Raw genomic sequence first — 13,839 nt, forward strand, 5'->3', positions numbered from 1 at the left:
CAGATAAAAAGACTTAAAATGAGCCATAGGCATTGCTTTCTGAAACAGTCTCAAAGAAATACTCAAATAAGCCTCAGAGAAGAAATATTATGCCACAGGGCTTCTTGTGATTGCATTTCACTGTAACCTCTGTTTCTCATTTAGCTTTCTCTTCTTTTGTTTTGCTCTTTGTGACTTTCTAGACAGACTCCCCTTCTTCATTCTTCAAATGCTCTCTCCTCTCTCAGTCTCACTCTTCAGGTCCTTTATTCGTTCTTTTTCATCTCAGATCTTCTCTCTCTCTCTCTCTCTGCAATTGTGTCTCTGAGGACTTCTTTCATTACTTCACATCTTGCCTCTACCTTTCTCTGCTTTTCTCTTTGCCTTTCTATACATTTCTATACCTTCTTACGTCCCTCTGTAACCTTTCCGTGCTATATTCATCACAGCCCTTACTTTTTCTCTTTCTGCTTTCTCACCTTTAGCCGTATGTGAGGTGACAGATCTGTTAAAGATGATGACTGAGAGCTAGGAGGTGAGAAATACTCACTGATCCATACTTTACAGCAGCCTGTTAAAATCCCATTTGCTCAACATTGTGCTAGCCCTAAAATATGCATTGGTCTACGGGGGGGAATCAGTGGATCCTTGGATGTGTTTCTGTTGAACTGTTTCCTGCTTAGCATCTCAAGGATTATCAATAACAGTTACCTCCTAAAAAAGGACATCCTTCACATTCTTTAACATGTGAAATTACAGACGTCTTAAAGACATTTACCCTTGTAATTGCATTTCTATCGGCTGTCAAGGGAAACAACAACTGTTTTTAATACAAACATTGTTTATAGATACCCCTTTTTCTCCTAAATTATCCCTTTTAGTTCAATGTTTTCCCTTTTTTTAGTGACCTGGTGTGCAGTGGGCAGATCACTAATAGGCTTCTTACATCCTGTATTAACATCCATCTTGTGTGTTCTGATAACAAAAGAACGGCACTTTAGTATGGACGTTTATACTTTGCATTAAAAATGTCTCTCCATTGAGTACTGGAGATCAATATTCAGTTCCCTTTCTCACAAATACATACCTATCCATTTGTAAAGGCTGAATGTATCATTATTAACAGTGTCGTTCTCCCAGTTAAGGGATTGGTCCTTTATACTTCCTCTTATCCATGAGTGTTTAACCTACCAAAAAAATGTAGAGATCAGCAAAGATATGGTCCATTGTAAAGTCAAGCTGTGATAATTGTATTTTATTTTTAACCTGAATACTGTCCATTTTTATCAGAGTAACACATTTCCACAATTGAACTACTTCAACAAAGGGCGGCCTTACGACTAAACGACCTTTCCTCTGATTTGAAAGTCTCAGACCACATTTGAAAGTCGGACTAAAATCATGAGAGTTTTGCTTAAGTTGCAGCTACTTTTTCTTCTCCACTCAAAAAGTGCTGTTGTGAGTTTCCACCAGATGCATGACAGGAAATAATCTCAAAAGGAATCATATTCTAGTCTTGTAGTTAGTGGCCGACAATCTTGGCAAAATCTTAGTCTGAGATTAAAAACTCAATGGCTTGCTGACAGAGTGTCTTTAGATGTGAGAGGGTCTCAGATATCAGTCTTTTTAGAGTCTTTTAAGAGTTTTAGCAAAGTCGTCTGGTGTAAGGCCGGCATAAATGTATTCATTGCCATGCTTAGACCTGCTAACCTTGCAAAGCACATGGATACACCCGTTTCCCTGTTTCTCACCGGTGAATCCATCTTGCAAAGCTCCAATCTGAACCGCTGGGGCCCGGTTAGGAAGTGACAGGACCAATCAGCGGCGACAGTACTTTCAGACGTGGTGGAGTCGTTATGTAAGCAAGCAGCAACAAGAGACCGGTGCAATTATGGCGTAAGACATTAGTGTGGATGCTGCTAAAGCACCAGTTCAAAACACTCTGTTTAACTATTCTAATTTATTTTTGGATAGTAGCAAGTCTTTTTCGTCTCTCTTTTTAAGTTGAAATTAGTTCCTTGTTTCTCTTTCAGAATACAAGCAAGTTCTCTCTAAGGAACTGAAGGAACTCTAGGAAATGAAATGCTCATAGTCTAAGGCTGGCCACACAAAATTTTGAAATCTTAAACTTTTTCAAAAACACAGGAGTTCACAGACATAAGGACAAATTCAAATGTTTTTTTTTTTTTTTTTTTTTTTGTTTTTTAATTTTATAATCTTCTAAACCAGGGGTGTCAAACTCAAGGCCTGAGGGCCAGATCTGGCCCGTGGTACAGTTATACCCAGCTTGCAAGATTATATCATATTTTTTACAACTGGCACACCGGTATGAGGTCTTCAGATTTCCTCCAGTATAAAAATGTAAACTTATCTTGATTGTTTAAACTATCCCTGTTCATTCAAAAAAACATGGAGAAAGTAAAGAGTAAAAATAATTAGATAAAAAGTCAGGAATGTGGGAAAGAAATTAAGTTGTGTTTTCATTTCATATCACAATTAACCTCAAAGTTAGGATTTTGACTTGACTTAAAACTGAAGATTTTGAATTTTACCTCATATTTTGACCATTGAAACTTGTTTTTGAATTTCATCTCATATGTTGATCTTCTAGACTCACAATCTAAAATTTTATCAAATTTTCTGACTTTTTAATCTCATGACCCAGCCCCTGCTGTAATTGCGTTTCACTCTTCTGTTCTAAATGTTTACACTAGACAACTGAGCCAAACTATGAGACCACTGAGACCACAAACCTGCCAACCTGCCAACCTGCCAACAACCTCACATGATCTGACTTAGGAAAAACAAAAACAAAAACACGGATGTCAATTTTTCAGACAAACAATCATGATACGCTTCCATGGTTGTCTGAGGAGGCAAATCCAACTTCAAATTGGACTTAAAAGCATGCAGTGGGGCCAGCCTAGTACAGTACAAACTTTAAAGCTCAATCCTAAAACAACCAGTTTCTTGAGAAAATATCTGAGCTTACAGGTTACTTTTTACATTCATCCTCCAGGCCTTTTAATCTGTAACACTGTCAAAAACTTTCTGACAAAAAGAAGCACTTTGCTGTCCCCTCGGTCTTGGTTTCAGACCACACTGGTGTAGCAGTGTAGCATTCATTTAAATAATCGATCTAAAAGCCAGGATCATACAAATCCTCTGTCTGCATTCAATTAGTTCAAAATCAACACGTTGGCAAGAGTTGCTTCTTATTGTCAAAAGATTCTGAAATAGTATTTAAATTTTAAAAAACAATGAAATTATAAAGATGCAATTAAAACTGAGACCAGTCCTAAATAACTATAAGAATTAAGCAATTAATCCTGATTAAAATATAATAATTGTTACCTGCTTTACAGCCCTAAATATACCTTATTTTTCTCACTTCTGGAGTCACAAGTAGATGTTGTTGTCCTCTTAAGATTAAGGCTTACTATCTCATTTTCATTTCCCACAATTAAAAAAAAAAAAAAAAACACATGATGTGAACTTATTTTCATAAGTCGACAAGCCTTTTTCCCCCCAAAAATGGAGAGATATGATTATAGAGTTCAAGAAAGCAACTGAGATTTGCTCATCACTCACTGGTAAGCCAAATAAAAAAACACCTATTGATACATGTCCTCTTAGGGTTTCCATATCTAATAGTATCCCAGAGAGATATCTTAAAATTCAGCCCCATTAAACTAAATCTAACGAATGGCTACATACTGTTGAAATGCCGTCATGCTTCTGGGTGACCTAGCCTCAAATAAGTGAACATGAATTCATGAATTCATTACTTCTCAGAGTGTATTTTCTAGATATGAAGAAAGATTTGATCAATTTTTCACTTACTTTGAAATATAAAAATTGAAGACAAGAAAATAGTCTTTATTGTCCCTTATTAGCTCCTGTAGCTACAAGCAGCTCTAAAAATAGTCCATCATCGACAGTCCTCTAAATCCAACGAGGCTAATCAAGGCCTTTACATTTGTTAGTAGGGAATTTGTCACGTTTCGGTGCCAAAGCAAGGCAGCAAAATCAGCACTTATTGATCGCAGATTTGCAGAATCGACAGAGGCGTGGGCCCAGCATCATCGATCAGCATTTCTGCCTCCTCCCACGGTGTGTTCCATCTTTACCACCCACCACCTCACAATAAAGGAGTCTATCTATTGCTCTTCCGGTGTCAGTGTCTGTGATTTATCTGTACGCCTGACGTAGGAACAAAAATAATCAGACTGTCGCCTTGGTGTTTGTCTGTTTGGTATTGATGTCTTTCTGCGGTCCTGGCATAGAAATGTGTGGCGCCAGGTTTAGACATTCACTCTGCTGCAACAGGGACCTCTTCAGATCAATAATAGCAAAATGCTGACCTCATGGTGCATTTGATAGTGTGGTTGTGTTCTCAGAATTAGACTGTAGCACGTAGTATCTGGCCTTTCTTTTTCCCTTTGGCACACCTTCAGCTGAACCTGAAATGATCTGTAGCAGAAGGCTTCTGCGATCTCTTCCTGAAATTAGCTTTTACTTCATAATATACACTCAAGCACACATGAGGGTTATAGTACAATAATAAGGGCTTTTCTCACACCTGTAGAGCATGTGCTGTGTTACTATTCTGGTGTTAAAAAGATGCATTCTCCCTTTGGCTGTTTTGTGCTCATGCTGTAATACTGTAAAGCAGGTCAAATAGTGCATCAACACAGAGCCACCCTCTTGTCATTATATCACAGCCTGATTTTTCCTCTGCATAGGTAAACAAATGGCATGCGCTCTAGTTGCACTTTGAATTTAGGGTGCCTCTTAGATGCAAGTAGGCTTATTAACCGACCAACAGAATTAGTTTTGGGTTGACTTGGAGCCACAAGGAGGTCAAATATCTCATTGAAGTTTGGGCAGATGAGCATGTTTGTTAAATTATGTCACCTATATAAAGTTAATAATCTCACTATATGAGTGAGAAGGACTTGAAGCACTTTGCTGGTGTTACAGTTTAACATGCAACCATCTTAAATGACATTCTTAGTGGAAATTTCTTGGTTTAGTTCAATTCAGACACTTCTCATGTCCTACTTTTGACATTTCTATGAAAATAAAAATAACTTTTGTGTGTCCTCTCCATTTTCAGATTTTGTTATAACTTCAGCAATCTCCTACACCGTGTCCTAACAGCATGCAAGCGTCTGACATCCCATTGCAGCGTGTTCTCTGCCCTTGTATATAATATTATATAAAGGACAGCCATTTAAAGTGCGTACAGACAGAAGTGTGGTGCTTTGTAAGGGAGAGTCATTGACAGGTTTGAGCCCAGCAGCTGTGCCTCTGTGTTGACACAAGTCAGAGCACAACACGTTCTAAACACAGATATGGATATCAATGCGCAACTATCTCCACTTTGTCAACCGAAGCAAACAATCTATGTTAAGTTAAAGCAGTGAAAGAAAATCAAGGAATTATTCCTGTTCAACACTCCTGATGCATTGCCATCTACCTCTTTCCTTCTTCCTTATTCATTTAAAAGGGAGCGACAGAGGGAGAAATGGAACAAGGAAACGGGTGGAGAACATTGTACTGTGTCGTTTACTTTATTACTACAACTATTGGAATAAATGTAAGTAAAAGAGGGAAAGCTTCCCTTTAACCAGCCAGAGTCTTGTGCAGAACCAAACTCATTTTTCACAGCCATTTGTTGAAGCTGTACTGGAGTTAAAAGGGGTAGTGGGGTAGGGTTAAATTGCCATGGTTGAAGAGTTGCCGAAATTCTCAGTATTAAATGAGTTGTTCAACCAGTGATGCGGTATTTATTTTGGCAGCTTTTTTAGATTTAGTCCTAGTCTTAGTCTGTGGATGAACAAATGTTTTGGTTTTAGTCATATTTCGCACCTGTATACTTTTAGTCAAGTCTAAGTCGTTGAAAGCTCAAAAACATTTTAGTTCAATTTTAGTCAATAAAGCGTTCCTACATTTTAATCTTCTATTTAAGTCAATGAATCTATTCTCTTTAAAATAAGTTAGCCACCCAAAATGCAAACTGATTCTAAATGAAAAACACTCAAATTAATGCACTATTAGTACTCAGAGGTTTAAAAAGTACATAAACTCAAATTAAAGTACAATTACTATGGTTAAAATATACTTAGGGAGCTCTACTCAAGAAAAGGTAAAAAGTATTTAAAGTTTACTTAAGGTATTGAGTACTAAGTAGTTGTACAGTTAAATATGATCTTTCCTTATTGGCAATAATGTCAAGAGAATAGATCTCCAACCTCATTGTTCAGGTAAATGTGCATGTCTGTAATCAAATACACAGAAATAAGTTAAGCCAAACTCTAAGGTTTTAAAGTCCCTATAAAGTGATAATAAATCTGTATTTAGTGCTGTTTTATGACAGACCAGGGTGTTATGAACCACCAGGCCAAATTAAAGTCAAAAATCATCTCTAAGTTTATAAAATTAAGCTTCAAAATCATGAAAAATGAGGAAGCAAAATCTGCTCCAGGATGGTGTGGGCATGTCGGTTGAAAGCTACACCCACTGATGAGAAATATGATCCTCTTATTTTTAAACAATGCTGCAACCTGACTGGAGGAGTCATCTGTCTGCTCTGCTGGACCTGTCAGCTCTCTGTGTAAGCTACCAGAGAAACAATCACATTTATGTCATGATAGGCAGACTGTTTAGAGCTTAAACGTCTCAGTTTCATTTTCTTGTTCTGTATTTAACACTTCAGATATTCCTTAAATCTCATCTTCTGAGTTATGTGAAATTAAGTCTCCCTCTTGTTTATGAGGTGTCTTTGTTATCAGGTTGCTCCATTTCTTGATAGTGCTCTTTAAAATAAAAGTCTTTAATGATGATGAGCATTTGGGACTTTTATTGTGACAGACTTGGTAGGAACTGACCATGTCTATCATCGGATACTTTAATAAACTTTAGCATTGCAATGCTAACAGACAGGAGGGATGTAAGTGTTGCTGCTTTGAGAGAGACAAAACCACAGTCTGCTTCTTTTAATCATCCAGGACTAAAGACAAGTGAAATATGGATTAAAACACACAAGTTCAAGTAAAAACTGGACGAGAAATCCAGCATTAAGACTTCCCCTTGTCCTTTAGGTGACTTAAGATCAAAACGTAGCCTCCTGGCTCTGTGCCAGAGCAGAGACAAAGTCAGTTTTCTGGCTTAAATCTCTGTTATGATGTTTTAAATGATCCATAGGCCACAGTTGCTGATATATTTGGCAGATTTACCGCACAGTGTAAATCCAATATTCAGTCACATGTAGATCTCAGTGTTTTCAGATGTTTACAGCGGCCATAGTCCAACATATCTAGTGTGTTAAGACACAAATTCTGGATTTAACTGTACAGGGTCTTTAAAGCTGCAATAAGCGATTTATTTTTAGTGTGGTATGCCCACAAAAAGAACACAACCTGTCAGGATGTTGTTATTGAAGCCATCTAAAAGAATAACACACTTCTGCAATGCCTCCTCGCGCTGCACTCTCACTTGAGGAAAACCAGCAAGGGACGATGCTCCAGCCAACGAGGAGGCTAGTACTTGCAGCCAATGAAGGCTCATGTCAGAAGGAGCGTTCCTATTGGCCGTTGAAGTAGGTGCGCTTCCACCTCTTAGCTCAGTGAGAAGTTGATACATTTGCGGAGTTACCAGCAGTGTTCGGTCCTGTGTAGAATTTGTTCATGCTGAGATGATGTGTTTTTTTTTGCCTGTGATTCGGCCATTGATTTAAGTGGAAAAGCGGAGCAAATCATTCCACAAGAGCTTTGCCACAAAGCCCACACATTCCTCAAAATTAAATTTCCGTGGGCAGAGCTTGGTTGACTCTCTACAGAGTTGAGCTAACACTAGTGGATTGACACTGGTGATGCTCTAATGATCTATTATTATTATTATTATCATTGCCAGTTGTAATTCAAACTGTCTTGAAGCCATATTACTGCTGCTGTTTATCTCAACTCCTGGAGTGTGATGCTTATGGTTACTGGTAGATTACATTCTCACTGCAAACAAACTGCTCCAGAGTTAGGATAGAAGTGAGTCGAGCCCACCTCTTCTTATCGATCCTTGCTCGCTTGTTTTGTTCCCAGAGTATGATTGCTGTGTTCACATATGTCCAAACAAACCAGGCCAAGGATTTGTTTGCCCCCTTGTTTCTGAAAAACTTTTCCAAATAATCTAAAAGTGAAAGCCCCCTAATCCTTGCCTCAAACTCTGTCAGTGATACATTTACTCAGATACATGCAGCATGTGCGGAAAAAGTTATTTTTTGCTTCATTCCATGCAAACAAGGCAAGACGAGTATCAATGAGTCATTGATTGATGAGTTGTTTTGCAAACTGTGAGCAAAGAAGCAGGTTGAAATGACGGGGATAACTTTGTTCCCTCTTGCCTTGCTTGGTTCTTAAACAGGATTTAAAAATTCACAGGCTGAAATAGAGACAAGTAGTATGAAACCCCATTGGCACTTTTGAATTATTTATTCAGCTTAGATCTTGGTGCCCTGCGTAGTCGCTCAGCAGAATACTTATCAAAATGATTCAGTGTTGTGATCTGGTTCCCCCTAGTTAAAAAAAAGAAAACATAATCTCTGGCTTTTCTTCAACAGCAGTCTCAGTATCTGTTCTTTTAGAAAAGTTGTCCATTTGCACGGTGTCAGGCTCATGCTTATCAAAAGGTGCGAATCCAGATCGCCTGCCTCCATCTCCCACTCATTTCCTTTAGTTCATCTGGAGTACTTAGTGCATGAGCAATGAGCCGATGTTTCTTAACTAGATGGTCTGATTGATCACCTCAGCTAAACAGCATGACCTATAAATCAGTACCTCGCCCCATTCAGCCCGTTAATCATGTCCGCCAACAAAGACAACAAGACAATTACAGAAACATGGGGAGGCTGTAAAAAATATGTTCCTTTAATTGCCAGAGCAGTTTATTAGGAACTTGGGCGAGATCAACATAAGCCTCCATTAACCCTGAGATTTAAAAGACAAGATGGTGGCTGGGAGGGGGGCTTAGTGTGACCCAGAGGGGAGATGATGGGCTGATGGGCAGCTTTTAATTTGCACAAAGGACTCTTATTTTTTTACATCTGTTCTCACTGTTTGATTCCACTTATTGTGATTGCTTTTCAGCTTTGCGCAATGTCTCTTTTTTAAATCTTGCAGCTGTTGTGTTTCAAACCCAAGAGACAGGGAAAACAAAAGATTTTTTACCATGTGTGTGAAAAATGAGAATGTTATTGGTGTGCCTGATCACTTGAACAGGCTGAAATACCCCAAAACCTAACAATACCATGGCTTAATTTCACCTTGATTTACCTAGTCTACAATTGTACATTAAAAAAAATGTTACTTTAAATTTTGGAGCCATCTGATATTTGACTGTATCACTGAAAGAAAAAAAAACAGCTAATTAGAATAAGTTTCAACCCCTAAAGCGCTTGATCCTTGCCAAAACAAAAAGTGTTTTTTTACAGCTACAAATTCCTCAAAATAAATGGTTCATCTGTTTTAAGTAACACAACTGAAACAAAACAAAACAAAACAAAACAGGGCTTAAAATGAACTTTTTCACTTACCAGCCAATCTGGCTAGTGGTTTTTCATAGTAACTAGCCACTCAGCATCTCCCCTAGTATATTTTGTACACCAAATCAGGTACATATTGTATGAGATGAGGTAAATGCTCCATTTTCCCTTTAATATAAGCTCGCCCCTTTCAAAACCAATTCTCCCTCTACATATAAAATGGCACATTACAGAGATACAGTGCTTAAGAAAAGTTTTCACCCCCTTGGATATTTTACCTTTTTGATTTTCTTAATCAATCGTGGTCATTTTTTCCTTTTTTCCTTTTCTGACCAAAAATAAAACCACTTTAATGCAGCTAAAGATACAATGTAATTCTGTTTAATTTATGCAGGGCGACCACTTAAAGGCAATAACTCCATTCAATGGTGGAAAAGATCCTGAGTTGTTGTACGTTGTGATTTTTTTAATGCGTCATTGAGCATAAAGCAATGCAAGGACAAAAGCACAACAGGCTGTTCACTTTACAAAATTGACATAAAATCTTAACTTTAGTTTAATTTGTTTACAAAACACAACTCACTAATAGAAACAAGTAAAATCACTGATAAATTATTTCTGACTGGTGATGCTAGTTGGGGTTGTGTTTGAGCTGCTGCCAGCTTGTTTTTGGTTTCCTTCTATGCTCATAGTTTACAAGACTTTTACAGAAGGCCAAATTATTCACATAGGTGTCCTACTCCTCAAAACAAACAAACCCAATATTAAAGACATTTGGCTGAAAAAGAAAAGAAAAAAAATCAATGCTTTTCTGTTTGGCAGAGCTCCTCTGGCAGTAAGCCAATCTGCTGCCAACTAAAGCTCACTATCTGAGTCAAAATCTTTCATCTGGTGAAGACTAGCTGCAGGAAATGTTCAATAAAAAACTGATATCTGTGAACTGTGGAGGTAAAACATTGGACCCAAGAACCTTTGTTGGCCATCGTATAAACTTAACTGCTTAAGATTTGTGGGAACATTAGATTGATTGAATAATGATTTTGATATGTTGTAGCTGAATCTCAATTTACAATATTTATCTATATATTTTAAATGTTTTTAGTTTTTGTTTTTTTGTTTTTTTTTCTGTTAAAAAAAAGGGGAAAAAAAAGCAAACAGCTGTATGGTCAGATCCATGTGGGCCAAATCCCACACAGATACTTTTATTAAAGTCAGATGCACCATGTCAACATTTTACATGAACAATGACATAGAAATAAACCACACATTTGAGCATAAAGAATGCTGTTGAATAAATGCTCAGCTGGTAACATAAAATGTTGTACCTTGTTCAGCTTAATATACTCATGGTGCTCATGGTGGATTCATGTTAGGGATGTATGATTTTGGATTTTGCTGATAGCCAATATGCTGTTATTTCAACAAACAAACATGTAAGTTTATGTGTTTGCATTAAGTTTGTGAAATTATAACCATACAGTTCTGCTTAAAACTCTGCAAACTTAATTCTTTTCCAAAGAAGGTGAGACATTGTAGTATATTTGAACATTTTGCTGTTAAATACAGATAATATATCATCTGCTATCTAACAGGCCAGATAGACTGTTCCACATGTTCACAGCATGGGATATATGTCACATCCAACTAGGAGTTAACCGGTGTCTGGAAGGTTCTGTCACTTTTGAATCAGTAATCCTGGATACCATTACACCATGAAGTCAAAAGAACACTCCAAGCAACTCAGAGAAAAGGTTATTGAAAAGTATGAGTCAGGGGATGAATGCAAAACATTTCCAAGGCACTGAACATTCCCCAGAGTTTAACTTAATCCATCATCAAGAAATGGAAGGAATATGGCACATGTGAATCTGCCTAGATCAAACATCCTCACAAACTGAGTGAGAGAAGCCACCAACACACCTATGACTACTCTGTAGGAGTTACAAGCTTCAGCAGCTGAGATGAGAGAGACTGCATACAACAACTGTGGCCAAGTTTCTTCAATAGTCAAAGTTTGATGGGAGAGTGGCAAAGAGAAAGCCACTGTAACAGAAACTCATTTTAAATCCCCACAAGAGTTTGCCAACATGCATGTTGGAGACTCCATAGCCCGTTTTGAGATGAGACCAGAACGGTGCTCTCTGGCGGACATCAGACACTGCACACTACCACAAACACACCATCCCCTCTGTAAAGCACAGACGTAGTGGCAGCATCATGCTGAGGGGATGCACCTCAGTAGCCGGACCCGAAAGCTCATAATGCTAGAGGGTGAAATGGATGCAGCAAAATATAGGAAAATCTTTGAGGACATTCTTGTTCGGTCTGCAAGACCGCTACAGCTTCGGTCAAGATTTCTTTTCCATCTAGACAATGTCCACAAGCATACAGCGAAAGCTACACAGGAATAGTTTAAAGAAAACCAGGTAAAGGCCAGACCTCAACTCAGCAGAGAATTTGTGGCTGGATTTGAAAAGGACTTTTCACAAGATCCCCATGCAACCTGACAGAGCTTGAGCAAGCCTGATCGAGACCTATCTACACTGACTCAGTGCTGTGATTTCAGCCAAAGGTGCATCTACTAAATACAGACTTGAGGGGTGAATATTTATGCAGTGACTTATTTTACATTCGATGTTGTTGTCTATTGACATGACTTTGTAGGAATCTGTTTTCACTTTAACATTAACGACTTTTTTGTAAAGTTTTTTTTTTTTCCTTTTTTTTTTGTCAAAATATCCAAATTATATTGACCATGGCAGATTTATAAAATCAATAAAAGGGAAAGACATCCAAGGGAGTGAATACTTTTTATAGACGCTGTATCCATGTAACAGCACACTGGCTGCTTTGGAGGTCTGTTCTCCAGATATCCATCCCTTTCATCCATCATTACTGGGTGGAAAAAACATCTACTTGGGGTTCCTATTAACTCTTTGAAAAACCAGCATCATCTCCTGTCTTGATCTAAATCACAAATTGGCCCTCTTATGATCTGCATGAGAAAAGCAGGCATGAGATGATGTGGAGATGGCCTGCTCCAGCCAGGCCTGTGGGCCTGATGAAAGCGCCACCACGTTTGATGTTATGACAAGGACTGATGAGTACTTCACACCCTGTCTTCTCTTGATCTAGTACATTTGCAGCACATGCGTGTCTGGTTGTTTATTTTTAGAAAGTAATTGCAACCTCATCTGTAAACCCATCACAACTCATATTGTCTGGCCAGCAGTCTCCCTATAGAGCACAAGTGTGTGAAAGACAGCTTTCTGTCATGCCCTTATGTATAACGTAGAAATGAACAGTGCCTGTCTGTTGTTATGAGCCTTTCTATCAGAAACTATATTCATCAAATTATGATTTTGTCTTTGTGTGTCTGCAGCACCCGGCAGTGTCATCTACTCCTCGACATTTTCAACCCTACAGAGCACGAGCTCACTGTCAGTGCCAAGAACAACCAGGACCTGGTTCTCCATGCCAGCGAGTGCCAGAGGTGAGCTGAAAGTTTCTCCGTCTAAATACAGCTAGATATAATCACACTGTCCCCTACAGCGATGACTCCCTGCAAAACACCCTCAAGATAGGAATCTCCTTTTAGTTCATTTCTCTGGCATTCTTAGAAGTTGGAAAACAATTCTCTTTCTCTGGAAACACATTTTTTCAGTCTAGTTTTGGGATATGAACAACACAAAGAGGTTAAAAACATATGGAATTCCTTTTGACTAAAGTCACTACATGCACTTTAACAATACTATCATCAAGGTCCCTTCACTATCTGAGTTTGTATTGAGGCCGCTATTCGTCCTTTCTTATTATCTGATGAAATATCTGGATGGATATTTACACTGATTAGGAAAAAATACACTTTTGTTCTGAAATAACTTGGCATCAGCAGTTTTAAGATGATTAGATCTTGTATAAGGATGTTGACCAGGTCATGTTTCCATCTAATTTCAAATGCTGAGGAAAAAAGACAAACTTCTCCTTCACTGTATTTCTTTTTAATTTCTCACCTAAACCTTATTTTTTCTTCTCATCATGTTATATTTGATCGCATTGTTATGATATTTTATAACGTGTCTGGATAAGGACTGGGTGGTATTTACTTTTTAATACTTTCATACCTTCCCAAATTTAACCGGGGTTTATGGTATTACCACCAGGTGTTCAAAAATCACATTATACAGGTACTTGTCAGCAGGCATGCACAAGCACAGCAAGCAGAACGTGCGCCTGTCTGCATTTCTTAAATTAAACTGCATTTATTTGTTTGTATCTTTTATCTAAATGCTTCAGGTCTAAAAACTAACATTTATAAGGCA

At 38.0% G+C, this 13,839-nt stretch overlaps 1 protein-coding gene across 2 annotated transcripts in view; it reads left to right on the plus strand.

Annotated features, from left to right (window-relative positions):
• trappc9 (trafficking protein particle complex subunit 9) overlaps nucleotides 1-13,839 on the plus strand; it is a 341,471-nt gene that overhangs the window by 175,236 nt on the left and 152,396 nt on the right. For both annotated transcript variants that reach the window (XM_041809216.1, XM_041809217.1), the window contains one exon: nucleotides 12,900-13,010. In XM_041809216.1, coding sequence (XP_041665150.1) covers nucleotides 12,900-13,010 — 111 coding nt within the window. The remainder of the gene's footprint in view (nucleotides 1-12,899; nucleotides 13,011-13,839) is intronic.

Source organism: Cheilinus undulatus, linkage group 16, assembly GCF_018320785.1.
Source record: "Cheilinus undulatus linkage group 16, ASM1832078v1, whole genome shotgun sequence".
Lineage (NCBI taxonomy): Eukaryota > Metazoa > Chordata > Actinopteri > Labriformes > Labridae > Cheilinus > Cheilinus undulatus.